At 37.3% G+C, this 15719-nt stretch overlaps 1 protein-coding gene across 4 annotated transcripts in view; it reads right to left on the reverse strand.

Annotated features, from left to right (window-relative positions):
• LOC115224327 (RING finger protein unkempt) overlaps window positions 1-8914 on the reverse strand; it is a 90957-nt gene extending 82043 nt beyond the window's left edge. The window contains exons 1-2 of one of the 4 annotated variants that reach the window (XM_029795189.2): window positions 8078-8909; window positions 7755-7964 (exon numbers count right to left, since the gene is read on the reverse strand). In XM_029795189.2, the coding sequence (XP_029651049.1) occupies window positions 7755-7964; window positions 8078-8175 (308 nt within the window). In that variant the 5' untranslated portion in view covers window positions 8176-8909. Of the gene's footprint in view, window positions 1-7754; window positions 7965-8077 lie in introns of all 4 variants that reach the window. The other 3 variants (XM_029795187.2, XM_029795188.2, XM_036513155.1) reach the window with 3 other exon arrangements.
• Between the last annotated feature and the right edge of the window lie 6805 nt (window positions 8915-15719).

Genomic DNA, 15719 nt, shown 5'->3' on the forward strand with positions numbered 1-15719 from the left:
TATACATACATACACATATATATATACATACATACACATATATATACATACATACACATATATATACATACATACACACATATATTATACATACATACACATATATTATATACATATATACACATATTATATACATACTACACACATATATATACATACATACACACACATATATATATATATACATACAATATATATATTTATTTACATACACACATATATTTATACATATACAAGCATAGCCACAGGTCGTGAGCTGAAACTAGATAAAATAAAATAATATATATATATATATATACATATATATATATATACATATATATACATATACATATATATACATATATATATATATATATATAGCAAGATGTGCAAACCAAGTGCTCCACCAAGTGCCACATATTAGAGGAGGCACTTAGTAATAACAGTGTAGCAAAACGGCGATGCATCAGCATGGCCACAGCTTTGAGCTGAAACTAGAGAAAAAAAGAAATACACATAAGTATATACATACATACCAACACTTGATGTTTTCCATGTTCTTTATCTCACTGTGGACTCTGTTCTTGTATGTAGATATTTCTGGAATCCTACATATTGCCGTGTCTAGATTCCAATGAATACTTACAACTAGATCATACATGCATGCATGCACACACACACGCATCAGAATCATATTTAGATAGTATAGTAATATGTTTAATGGTCCTGCATTTCAAAATGGAAAAGGAAAAGATGATGATGATGATGACGATGACATATCACTTGTGCCCAACCCATATAAGCATGGAATCATCATCATCGTTTAACGTCCGCTTTCCATGCTAGCATGGGTTGAACGATTTGACTGAGGTCTGACAAACCAAATGGCTGCACCAGACTCCAATCTGATGTGGCAGAGTTTCCACAGCTGGATGCCCTTCCTAATGCCAACCACTCCAAGAGTTGGCAATGGCCACGCTCAAAAGGCATGAATATTAAAAGATGAGGATGATGATGATGAGTAGAATATATTTAAAGACAATAAATACAAAGTTTGGCAAATATGGAGAAAGACAGTGTCTTAACGTTTCAAACGTCACTCCTTCATCAAAAGAGGGGCGAAAGAGAAAGAGAATCATGGGGAAAGTGAAAAAAAGAAGGAAAGGCAAAGAGTTATAAATCAGGAGAAATACCATTTTTTGTATTTGGTGGCGGGGGAGGAGAAGTGAGTAGATGTGTAGTTGCATGTAGAAGAGACCTAAAGCTGGCATAAGGCGGGTGGGGAGTAGAGTACGTTGGACTAAAAACGAAGACGCTTTTGTAACCAAAATATGGATCTTTTCGGTTTGAACGGTAGTTTTTTCTAGCGGTGTCATATGAAATTGTCACCCATAATTATGACCCTAGAATCGATCTATTGCATTTCAATCTCTTTTAGGGTTAGGGGAAGGGTATCTTTTTTTTTCTTCACAAATGTAAACAAACCCAATCTGTTTCTTAAACGAGGGACATATTCATACGGCACAGAATGCTTTTTAACTCAATAGACGTCATTGATTGGTTGAAATTGCAGAAATTGAAGGAGAAAACCCCAAATATCTTACAAACTATAGAATTTTCTCAATAAAGCCAAGAGAAAATGATGTTTTATAAACACATCCTACCAGTATACGAAGTTTAAAATGTTTTAGTTACAAAGAAATTATGTTAAAAACTGCCGTTCAAACCGAATATATTTTTACAGTCTCGAAATAACAAGAAATCTTGTCGACAATTCACTTCAGCAAAGCCTACTGCCTATCCTGAGCAATTTACGTGCCTGACGAAATGTTTTTCATATTTCCAACCTTTCAAATGGAACTACCGCCCCTTTTTTTTCTTTCTTTAAGTGACATTCACTGCCAACACAACGTGATTTATTGCAAAAATATTTCAACATTCCTATTCTTAGATCCATTCATGAAATATTACGTCTTAATATTCATTTCATATTTAAAGTCTGTCGGAGTATCACAAATAAAAGACGGCATATTAAACACAAAAACACCGATTTTTTGTTGTTGTTTTGTTGCCTCTTATATTCCGTGCAGTTTAATTCAATGAGAAATATTGGTTTTAAAATCTTGGTACAAGACCAAACAATTTCGGGGCAGGGAATAAGTCTAATTTATCGACCCCTGTACTTTAACTGGTATTTATTTCATTGACCCCAAAAGGATGAAAGGCAAAGTCGACATCGGCGGAATTTGAACTAAGAACGTAAAAACAGACGAATTCAATGAGAAATATTAAAATAAATAAAAGGATTTATAATGTGTGTGTGTGTGCATATACATACACATATTTTATGTACCTGACGAAATGTCTTTTGTATATCCAACCTTTCAAATAGAACTACCGCTGTATGTATATATGTATGTGTGTGTGTATGCATATATATATATATAATATATATATATATATATATATATATATATATATAAAAGCTTATAGGTATAAGTCTATGAACTAAAAGTGCTTTTAACCGTCAAAACAAAAAAGAGAAAGGGGTGGATTCGGGTGGAATTTAATCTTGCGAATCATTATACACACATCCATATATGTAAAGTCAATTATAACTATGTGTGTGTGTGTAAGACATCAAAATCACAGGTCTTCCATCATTTTATATCAACATCTTGTGTGTCTATGTACACCCAGGAAATAGACAACCATTTTCGAGAAGCAGGCAGCACAACTTCAAAAAAAAAAGAAAAAAAAAAAAGAAAATGTGCCATTCTGAAGTTCCCGCGGGTCACAAATTGCCCATGACTGGTATGCACACATACAGACAAGCATAGATAGAGTGATGCATCTTCTGAGAATGTATGCGTATATTAAGTTTCAAAGTTTGTTCAGAATCTCGATAGAGGAAAAAAAATTCCGAACAGCAGAGTTTGTCCAAGTACGATGAGTGAAGGCCCAATCTCTAACAACAGTTATTAATCAGATAGTGATTATTATTATTATATTAACATTATTATTGTTGTTGTTATTATTATTAACCGATAATACTAAAACGCATATTTGCGAAGAAATTTATTGCCGGCCTCAAAGCAAGACTGAATTCTGGTAGAGAGAAAGAAAGAGAAACGATTTACATATGGCGAGTAATAAAGAAATCTTCAAATATAAATATTTTCGGTCGATGCATGGAAATAAATTAGATATATATTTTTGTTTTGTTTTTACGAAAATTCATTTCCTCCATTTATTACAACCAAGAATATCCATTACACCTAAATTAATATTAAACAACTAAAACCAAAGACTAAAAAACCAAAGTAATACGCGTTTATATCCCTGATTGTCAAATCGAAAAAAAATCTTGATTCAGACAGAAAAATATCAAAATATGGATCGGCGAGACGAAAATGAAACGAAGAATTCGGTCGTTTTTACACACAAGAGGAAATAATTCGTTTACGAATTTAAAAAGCAGAAAGAAAAAAAAATCGTTGTTATGGTCGTTTAACACCAGGATAGCTTGACGATCGAACAAAGCATACAACTAAAAGGTTTCTTGCCGTGACCATCTCGTCTAGGATTGATTACATTCTTCGATGCAACCCCCCCCCTCTCCTCGTTTATTTTGCAAGACGGAAAAGTGTAAGATGAGTGAGAATTTGGCTGCTGTTTCTTCTATACAGTAGGTCTAGTGGATTGCGTACAGCAGTTTATCGATAAAAAGAAAGTGTAACAAGCAGATGGGAAACATGGTTTAAAACAATGACTCTGTTAAAGTGGAGGAGTTTCGAGAAAATGAAATTAAATGTAAGAGACAAGCAGGCAAGGCGGAGAGAGAAGGGTGGGAACAAAATTGGGCAGGAAGTAATTTATTCAACCGCCAAATCTGACGAGAATCGAATACTACGGGTGGATCGCGAAAAAATTGAATGCTTGTCGAATAGGATCGTTGATATTAAAGATAGCATGCAATTTTAAAAGGGTTAAGAAAGGGGGTTCGGGTATGGTCTCGGGCGTTTTTTTAATTATTTTTTTTTAATCCCCTTTCGTTCCGCGTGTTTAAAAGTAGCCATGTTTATTGTTTATCAACAAAACCCGAAAGAGGCTCAGTCGCCGTTCACAAGAATCAGTTTCATTATGCTGTGTCGGAGCAACTGTCAACAGGATCGATAGGTCCCTGTCCCTCCCTGCCAAACACGGCCGAAAAAAAAAAAAAAAACTTCGATGTTCGTAGTGGAAAAAAAATAGGTGATTGGAAAAACCGACGACGAAATTACAACAAAAAACAACAATCATATATAAATGTATATATGTGGGTATGTGAAATGGAAAGTGAAAAGTAAATTTGAATATAGGTCAAGGTCGCAGGTTAAAGTGACATAAACACTGTGAGCTTCTTAGCTTGTCAGAGAAAATGAAAAGCTAAACAAAATTGAAAACTTGGCATATTCTAGAGATTTCTTTCTGGTTTTGATTTTTTCTTTTTTTTTTCTGCGTAGAAAGGAATTTTTTTTTTTTCCTTAGCTATTTCTTCCCAAGTATATGTATGTATAAATTAAAAATCTAGTGTTCGGGGGTACAGAGAACAGAATAAAAACCTAATTAAAATAATAATAGTAATTCGAAAAATATGAAAAAAAATGGAAACGAAACAACAGCAGACAAAATTCTTTGAAGCCTAATGGATTCAAAACAAACCATCAACCAACGAAACAGCCTCTTTTTTTCTACGCGAGCATTCGACATGCCAGAAATAGTAGCCAAACACCTCATATTACACGCTACTTTTTTGGGGGGGGGGGTTCTTTTAGAGGGGGGTGGAGAAAACATATGGCAGATGTATCCTAAGATATCCCTAAAGCCGAAATAGTCACGACTGCAATGCCACTGATCACAGGTCCGCTGGATCAGGGATTTGCTTGGGGTCAAACAACGATAAATCACACTAACTAGGAACACATATCGACAAAAAAAAGAAAAAGAAGAAACTCAGTGAAAAAAAAACCGGAGGATGAGAATGATGATGGAAGCATGTTTAAATTAAGAACAGTTTTAATACTTGCATATTTTCCTAATTATCACATACTCTACCCACCCATCGTAAAAACTAAACTTACGAGCAAAAAAAATTACGTAAAAAAATTCACAGCAGGTAATTTTTTATCTTAAACTTAGAGCTTGAGGGAAATCAAATTTTAAAGAATTAAATCGAAAACAAAATAGGAAAACAAATAGTGAGTTTGAGAAATTACATACAACAGGCTTAAACAAGCACTCGAACACGGATAGAAAGAACTACATGTCTGCGAGTATGCCAGTATGGTAAAGCAGACGTGAAAACGAACGAATTCCATACGTGTGTGTGTGTGCATTTCAAAAGGATCCGGCTCTTTGTCGCGTGAACAAATAAATGCACGACACAAAAGCAAAGAAACTCATTGAGTTTGCAACTAAGCGAACCCACCACAGCTTCGAAAGAACAGAGTAAAATAAAGTCACAAACTCTATTACACGTATTGGGAGTTTTTTTAGGATTTTTTTTTTTTCTCCTCTTCTATTTCTGTCTATATACTCCGAACGAAATGTCCATGCCACACCACATACATGCGCGTTTATTTACATAGAGAAAGAGTACTCAATACGCGTAATACAATTTGTTCATTCAAGATCCTGTGGGGATTCGTTCGTGGACACAGCGCGACCAAACTGACGGAGTAGCGACGTGGTGAATATTTAGCATCTTATATGAGTAGAGAGAGAGAAAGAGAGAGATTTGGCCGAGTGGCTAAATCATTAGTTTGAATACTTATATGAAATCTACACCATATATTAATTAATATCTTCGATCATTTACGAACTGTAACAAACACACATTGTGTGTGTGCGTATATACATACATATATATATATATATATATATAACTGGCACATGTGTATGTCTGTAGAGCAAAGCTTATAAAAAGATATATTAAAAAAACATTGTACGGAGCACAGTAGGAAGAATGATATCTCTTCCGGGATTCAGTTATAGAAGGTGGAGGGGTGTGAAATACAAATGATAATTTTTGAACTAGACACACACACACTTGCTCTTTAAGGGAGTAGGGTAGATTATCGATGATTTTATTTAAATCCCGCCTGTACAACCACGGCCACTACATTGTGTGCTAGACTGGTCTGTACTTTTAATTTATCAACAAACTCCTGAAATAAGCTTTGAGATGAAAGGTGAAGTTGATCCCGGGTGATTTCAATAAAAAAATAAGGGGCAAAGGGATGCAATTAAATGACGTAAAAAAGGTGTTTTGCTCAGTCCTCCACTGATACTAATACCACCGAGCATCCTCATTGAATAATAATAATAATAATAATTTCTAAGCTAGGAACAAGGCCCCAGATTCTTTTTCGGATGGGGGTGGAGTGGGCAAAGTTGATTATTTCGGGTCGCCAACACTCGACTGGTACTTTATTTTAACGACCCCCGTGGAAAAGATACAAGGTAAAGTTTTCAACTCTGACAGTATTTGAATGGATATTATATTACAAATAGTTATAAATAATGATTTTATATAATATTGGTGTATAAAACTAGGAAATTCGAGTCGATTAAATAATATATTTCATAAAGTACTATATTTTATTGCTCCCCGACTTTATCTTAAAAAGATAATTAAACCTGGGCGGGATTCGAAGATGTAAATAACACAAATAATATTTCAAACATTGTTTTGGTGGCGGAATGAAATATTTAGACGATTAAAACGACCCCTTCTCTCTCTTTGATACTCGTCTGGTACTCTATTTTACCATCCATCTCTTGAAAACATTTTAAAATATGCAAAAACTGAACTAGAACGGATTGAAACGGGGAAGATGTAAATAACGATAATGAAATAGTTCAAACATAAAGAATTTTTGTTGTTTTTTTTTTTGTCTTTGTTTTTCACGGGATGAGGTATAATTGTGATTCAAATCAAGGTTTAGACCCTCCCAGTATTCGATAACGTACTTTATTCGATCGATTCTCCGAGCTGGGAACGTTGAAAAGTGGAAATCGAGCCCAACCGAGCGCGATTGGAATGGAAAGATGTAAATAACACAACTGCCATGTGTCCGCCATTTTTGTTTACAACATGTCAAAAAAGAAGACGAAGAGGAACAGCAGCGGCAGCAAAGCACCAGCCACACCAACAGATCGTCGAAGAGAACCGTCTAAAAACACACACGGAGAAATGGTCTCTTAGCACACGAATATACGTGTGTGTATATCGCAAATGGCTAAACTGTATTAATTACAACTCCCTGAGCACACACACATACTTAGATAGATACATAGATACACACACACAGAGCAAATAATAACAACAGATCGTTGAAGAGAGCAGCGAGAGACAGACATAGAGAAAGTATGTGGCTTGCACGGATATGTGCAGAAGATGTGTGTGTTGTAATAAACGATTAATCGGAGTGAATTACAAGTTGGTGGGAACATACGAACGCACAAATAATAAACAAAACAGAAACAAGTGCTCTTAGAGAAGTCATTAGTGAAGGATTACAAGTTAAATACCCGTATGGCAGATTTCCCACCAAAATTTGAATGACCGAAAAGATTCTAATTAGTTAGTCGGTATCTGTGTGCATTTGTGTGTCCGGGTCTGTCTTTGTGTACGTTTTTGTGTTTGTATGTGGGTTCTGGGCTGTGTGTGACTTGAATTTTGTAAACGAGCAGCTGGTGAATGGATATTTTATGTCGGGGGTACTTACTCTTCTCCGTCTGGACAATGGCCCGAGGCCTCGTCATATTTATTACAATAGTTGTCTGGACTATAGTTAAAAGAACCGTCCCGCCGGCGGATGGGCCGGCGCCGCCGTTGATTCATGAAATGCCAGTTGAAACAAGTAAACGGCCGATGTTGGGTGCATTTATGTTGAAGAAACAGTGGGCATTGTTGTGTTCGGAACTCTTTTAGATACCTGAAAAACGCCAAACGGAAACAGCGTTAACGAAGCAAATGGACAAATCTAGCACCGTTGTGCCACTGAATTTCGAAAGTGTATTACGAATACTCGATTGAAAGCCGACTTACGCATAATGTTGGGGTTTCTCCGTCTGTGCTGGGAGTACCGGAGCTTCCGACGGCATATTGTTGTCATTACTAGTCGTCTGCGCATTTCTTTCGCGCATAATGGGAAATGCCGAGAAAACGATTGGTTGAGAGCGTCACGTGATACGGGTTTCCCGGACTGCTTTGGTGTGCCATGAACACAAACGATTCATAAATAAAAAAAGAATTAAAACAATTTTTTTTGGAGTATCAACCAAAATAAAATCGCCACGGTTCCGACTAATTTCGTCTCTAATTTATTCCACGATAATTAAATGCGTTCGAGTTAAGCATTTTTTTTCCGTATATGAAGCACAGTCGATGACAGAATTAGTTCAGATTCCACGCAATTTTTTTCTTATCCAAGACAAGAGAAGCTGAATATAGCAGAAAAATCTTAGCTAAAATGTATAATGTCGTAGAATTAAAAGTGTCTTTCTTTCTTTCTTCGTCGAGAGAGAGAGAAAAGCTAGGGTGGGGAGTAAAAAGAAGGAGACTGATTTTCACAATCCTGAAAACGAATAGCAATGCATTTTTGGCCAAACTAAGAGATTGTAAAAGGGTAAATGTTTCCCGCCTGTGACAGTCCACAAGCTTATCAATGCGTGGCGTTGTAGACTCCACGATAACCAATTGATTAATAATAATGATATTGTCTCTGTTATGCCAAATTGGGGTTGTTTTACACATATCTTGATCAATAGGCATATTTGAAAAAAACTTCACTTCGTCACTTGATAATTACTTTCCTTTTTAACTACATATTTGACGCATCATTTTATATAATGTTGAAATAATTTTCTTTCGGTTTTATATATATATATACATATATATGCGTATATATTTTTTAAGTATGTATGTATATATATATAATATATATATATATCAGCTGATTATCTTATTAGCTGAGCAGTTTGCTAAAAGAAAAACAAGGAAAGGCATTCTTCATTTCCTTACTTTGCCGGACTGACATCAATTCTATGTTAGCTGTGCCAACACAAGAAATGAATCTCTCTCCCCCTCTCTCTCTTTCTCTCACTCATTCATACTCATTCTCTCTTTCTTTCATTCATTCACGTTCATTCTCTGTTTCAATCATTCAGGTTCTTTCTTTCTCTCTCTCTCTCTCTCTCTCTCTCTCCCCTTCCTTCCTTCCTTCCTTCCTTCTTTCTTTCCTTATCTTCCTCTTTCTCTCACGCATTCTCACTCTCCATCCTTCTCTCTCTCATTCTCTCTCTTCTTTCTCTCACTCCTTCATGCTCCATCTCTGTCTCACACACTCTCTCTCTTTCCTTCTTTTTTCCCCTTTCCTCCCAGTGTTCTGGAATGTCTACGCAGCTGTCTTTACCTAAACTCACAAACTGTTAAATCTTTACTTTAGAAAAAAAGCTCAAGTTATCACAGTTTAAATACAAAGAATTGTGATGATACGTGAAAGATAATAACATACATAAAAAACAAACAAATATTCTTCCCCATCATTAATAAAAGCAACCAGAGAGAAAGTCTGTTCGTTTATATGAAATGTTTTGCTTTGCTTTCCATAACCATTTTATTCGAATTAGGACTGAAGATGACTAAATTATATTTATTTGCTCGTTCAAACTCCAGGCTTTCGGGCCTTACCAATAAACTAGACATATTTAAACTTTGCTTACATTTGCTATTTTAAGTCTACTTAGATGTTCTTTACTTTCGAAAACTTTCTTCTGCCTCCGAATAATTAAACATTTTCTTTTGTAACGCAAGTTTTCGTTTTATTATCACAATGCTCTGACGTTCTTCGATTGTGTTTTTCTTTGTAAAGAAATATTTGCGTGGAAAACAAGGTGAACGAAACAGTTTTGATTTCATTTTAATACAAACACAAATTGAAATAAATTGGCTCTAGAGCCCCCAGATATAAAGAAGAAGGAATCTGAAAGAATACTAAGTTTTCCGGATTCTTCTGTAAGTTTGTTATGCACGAACGTAAGAGCCATTCTCCCTACCACCTTACAAAAAATCTAGCAGGTAATCAGGCCACGGTACCAGGCACCATACAAATCTTGAGACTGATACTGCCGTTCATCTGTCATCAAATGTAAATACCTTACTCTTTTACTTGTTTCAGTCATTTGGCTGCGGCCATGCTGGAGCACCGGCATTAGTCGAGCAACTTGACCCCGGGACTTATTCTTTTGTAAGCCCAGTACTTATTCTATCGGTCTGTTTTGCCGAACCGCTAAGAAACGGGGACATAAACACACCAGCATCGGTTGTCAAGCAATGCTAGGGGGACAAACACAGACACAAACATACACACACACACATACATATATATATATATATACGACAGGCTTCTTTCAGTTTCCGTCTACCAAATCCACTCACAAGGCTTTGGTCGGCCCGAGGCTATAGTAGAAGACACTTGCCCAAGGTGCCACGCAGTGGGACTGAACCCGAAACCATGCGGTTGGTAAACAAGCTACTTACTACACAGCCACTCCTACTAATGTTTATATGCTTTTGTATGTGTGCGTATATATTTGAACATAAATGTATTTTATTATAAATGTATGTGTGTGTGTTAGTACAAATGTGTATATGTAAGTTTTTCGATTGTGTTAGTTTTATTTTTTTTTTTTTTACATCTTAAACTATTTAATCTGTTGGCTGTACACACGGGTTTAGATAGATATACAAATATTCCTAAATAAAATGTGTGTGTGTGTGCATATCATCAGCAGCAGTAGTAGCATTTAACGTCCGTTTTCTATGCTAGTATGGGTTGGACAGTTCAGCAGGAACTAGCAAAAGGCAGAGAACTGCACCAAATTCCAAAGCTTGCTCGAGCTCGGTTTCTATGGCTGGATGCCCTTCCTAACACCTACCACTTTATAGAGTATACTTGGGTGCTTTTTACATGGCACCAGCACATGTGAGATCAAATAGCTCACAAACTAAGACACCCCTCAACTGACAGGAAAGGGTTATTAACCCTTTAGTGTTCAGATTATTCTATCAAACATAAGGCTTATTGATTCCCATTGATTTGAATTAATCATGCATTATCTCATATCTTCAAGATCTTGATGGTGTAATTACTTAATGTAGAATAACATTGTAGGATAGGTGTGAGAGCCTGGATCTGGTCAGTTCGAACATAAAACAGATTAAATATTTTGGCCGGATATGGCCGGTTTAAATACTAAAGGGTTAAGGGAAGTGGCTTTATGCCAGCTGATGAGAATTTAAAACATGTCAGATGGACAGAAACAGGTGTCTTGCTGTTGGGAGATTACCCTAATTGTAAAAAAAAAATGTTGATGGTGAAAGATGTATCAGGGCTCACCCTCAGGTTACAGAAAAATGAATATAGGATCATTCAAACATCCTTTACAAGATTGTCAATAGGCTATGGATGAAGTACAAGAACAATAGACTTAGTTGGCTGTTTTGAGCTTGAGTTCACTTTGAACCAGAAAGTAGAGTATAGAGTGGAAACACTTGGAATCATCAATGAGAAAGATTCAACCTTCCACAGAAAAAGTGATCCTAACCATTATTTGGGATGCAAAACGCCTACACTGGAACATTACCTGGAAAAGAAGCCTACTGTTACTAGTGTAGGCTATAGTGAAATTCTTGCACCAAATGCCAAGGTCTGTCGTTAAAGCAAGTGTTATTGTTGTACAACAATGCATGCCCACACGCAGCTGGCAATAATTGAAAAATTGGGTTTTGAGTTGCTGGGACACTCTACATACAGTCCAGGTTGTACTCCTTCCAAATATCACTTCTTTGGATCATTCAAACATCCTTTACAAGATTGTCAATAGGCTATGGATGAAGTACAAGAAGCGGTGCATAAATGGATGCATGACCAGCTGAAAAAATCCTTCTCCAATGGAATAAGGAAGCTTGTGGACTGCTGGAAGAATTGCATTGAAAAGCAAGGAAACTGTTGAAAAATGGTGTAATTGTTCAACCCCTGCTTTTGTTTTAATGAATTACAAAAACAGGAGCGCATATAATTTTTTTTATTCACCCTTGAATTATGTGTGTGTATATATATATATATATATATATATATATATATATATACAAGCAAAACGCCCCCCCATCCAATGGACAGTGCTGAGTTATCAAACATTTAAACCAAATTTTCTCAAAACAACTTGTCCGACCGTCCCATAGTCCTCCCCTTTGAGAAACACTGATTTAGCCTAAATTTGAGACACCAGCAAAAGAAGGAATAAAGATAGACTTTTTTCTATTCCAAAGAAAAACGATTTCCCACGGCTTTATCGATTGCATTCTCACCTGGAATCGATTTTTGTAATTTTTTCAAGACTTATACACACCCTGATACCATCGGTATCTACATATCAAATTTGAGCGCAATCAAATGGAAGATGCCCGAGATCCTAGAAGCCACACACACACAGAACGGATTTTATATGAGAGATATATCTTGGAGTTGTACTAAATTGTTGAAACAATTACATCATAGAAGAGGCATTTTAATCATTTAAGAACAGACAAAAGCCATTACATTCACAAGTTTCTTAATTCTATTTACTATGAAGTGTCAAAAGTAACGTTGGATTTCTGCAGCTTAGTCACAAACTTAATTCTGCTGTATTTTTTAAAAAGACACACACAAATGCAAATACATGTGTGTATGTACACGTATACATATACACATGTATATAATATGTGACCTCGTGAGTACCGCCAGCGATATTTTTTCCTCTGTCTTCCCTTCTCGGGATCTTTCCTTCTCCTATGTTTCCAACGAAGAGCTCTGCTCGAAATGTTAAACCCTCCTTCTTCCCTTCTTTCCTGAGCGTCCAAGAATACTTTATTTGTTCCACGTCCTCGCGTTGCTGTGTTTTTTCGTGTTTTCTTGTTTGGATTAACTTTACACATGCACATATGAGTTTATGTTAGCCAAATACAATAATAACTCACTTTACAAGGAGCTGCTTTATGACACCCTAAATTTGAGTTTTTACAAGTTTTTGCTTTATAAGCAATATCAAATTCAAATCAAATGGAAATTGTAGTTGTAACCTATGTCCTGGTAGCAGGTAAAAAGCACCATCCAAACATTGCCGATGCCAGTGCCGCTTTGACTGGCTTCCGTGCTGGTGGTATGTAAAAAGCACCATCCGATTGTGGTTGATGCCAGCTCCTCTGGCCCCTGTGCTGATGGCATGTAAAAAGCACCCACTACACTCTTGGAGTGGTTGGCATTAGGAAGGGCATCCAGCTGTAGAAACTCTGCCAGATCAGATTGGGGCTTGGTGCAGCCTCCTGGCTTTCCAGACCCCAGTTGAACCGTCCAACCCATGCCAGCATGGAAAACGGACGTTAAACAATGATGATGATGATGATGACATGCACGGTCTGGGAATTGAAACCATGATTTTATATTCATGAATGCAACACTCTAACCACTAGGCCACATGCCTTCACACACACACACACATGCATGTGTGTGGATGGAAGCACTCCGTCGGTTACGACGACGAGGGTTCCGGTTGATCCGAATCAATGGAACAGCCTGCTCGTGAAATTAACGTGTAAGTGGCTGAGCACTCGACAGACATGTGTACCCTTAACGTAGTTCTCGGGGATATTCAGCGTGACACAGAGAGTGACGAGGCTGGCCCCTTGAAATACAGGTACAACAGAAACAGGAAGTAAGAGTGAGAGGAAGTTGTGGTGAAAGAGTACAGCAGGGATCACCACCATCCCCTGCCGGAGCCTCGTGGAGCTTTAGGTGTTTTCGCTCAATAAACACTCACAACACCCGGTCTGGGAATTGAAACCGCGAGTCCGCTGCCCTAACCACTGGGCCATTGCGCCTCCACGCATGTGTGTACATTATATATACATGCATGTATTCTTTTATTCTTTTACTAGTTTCAGTCATTAGACAGTGGCCATGCTGGGGCACTGCCTTGAATTTTATTTTAACTGAATGAGTTGAAGGAATTTTAGTTGAATACTTTTTTTTAAAGCCTGATACTTATTCTATCAGTTATTTTTGAGAAACTGCTAAGTCACAGGGACACAAACATGCCAACATTGGTTATCAAGTGGTGGTGGTGGTAATGGTGCGACAAACACAAACAAATAGACACACATACACACACACACAGATATATATATATATATATATATATATATATATACATAAAGAGAATGAGGGATTTAGTTCACTGGTGATCTAAATGAAGGCGCATGGCTCAGTGGTTAGAGTGTCGAGCTACGATCGTGAGGTTGTGAGTTCGAATCCCGGACCAGGCTGCATGTTGTGTTCTTGAGCAAGACACTTTATTTTAGGTTGCTCCAGTTCACTCAGCTGTAGAAACAAGTTGCAACATCACAGGTGCCAAGCTGTATCGGCCCCTTTGCCTTTCCCTTGGATAACACTGGTGGCTTGGAGAGGGGAGGCCGGTATGCATGGGCGACTGCTGGTCTTCCATAAACAACCTTGCCTGGACTTGTGCCTGGAAGGGTAACTTTCTTGGTGCAATCCAATGGTCAGTCATGACCAAAGGGGGTCTCAGCTCAGATCTAAATGAATAGGTACACTGAGCAAGTACTATAATTGGTCATCCGTTAGGTTCCAAGTTCACTGCTAGGGATCCATATTAGGCTTCCAAGTTAGAAGGTATATATTATATTAGAAGAATAAAGTCCACAGTTCATCTTCTTCCAAGGGGTATGGAGGTTGGTCCATACTTCTGTGAAGGTATAGGCCCTTAGGTATAATCCCAGGTTAATCCAGGCAGTATTTTGGCAGTATGTAGAATTCTTAATTCTATTCCTTCAACATGGACACAACATTCAACATAGCAGTGGTTTTCAACCAGGGTTCCGCCAGTACAGTCCGGGGGTTCCGCAAGAAGTTACAAAACTGCTAAAATCGGCAGTAATTTTTAATTCTCGTGTGCAGATATGTGTGCATAAGACTATTAAATTATTGCACAGGGGTTCCTCGAGCCAGTGGAATGTTTCCTTGGGGTTCCGCTCCAGCAAAAAGTTTGAAAAGCACTGCAACATAGTGTCAAAATACTGCCTGGATTTACCTGAGATTATACCTAAGGGCCCTATACCTTCACAGAAGTACAGACCAACCTCCAAATCCTCTGGAAGAAGATGAACTGCAGACTTCATTTGCTTGTCTGAATTCTTCTATCTACTGTTTTACTATTCTTCAATCTACTATTTTATTTCTTATAAACTGTGAGTTTCCCTGTCTCGATCTTTCATACATACTCACCTTGTCTCTGATAATGGAATACCCAGTGTACAGATATGCTAGCTTATCACTTGGGATATCCCAGAAATGGCTGTAAGACTTCAGATTCACTTTACCCTAATTAAATATTCTAAATGACTTGAGATACCTGTCCTGCCTTGGTTTTTGTTGTCCTTTTCCTGCTAATATAATATACATATATATACATATATATAGGTGTAGGAGTGGCTGTGTGGTTAGTAGCTTGCTTACCAACCACATGGTTCCGGGTTCAGTCCCACTGCGTGGCATCTTGGGCAAGTGTCTTCTACTAAAGCCTCGGACTGATCAAAGCCTTGTGAGTAGATTTGGTAGATGGAAACTGAA

Source organism: Octopus sinensis, linkage group LG25 (genome assembly GCF_006345805.1).
Source record: "Octopus sinensis linkage group LG25, ASM634580v1, whole genome shotgun sequence".
In the NCBI taxonomy this organism is placed as follows: Eukaryota; Metazoa; Mollusca; class Cephalopoda; order Octopoda; family Octopodidae; genus Octopus; species Octopus sinensis.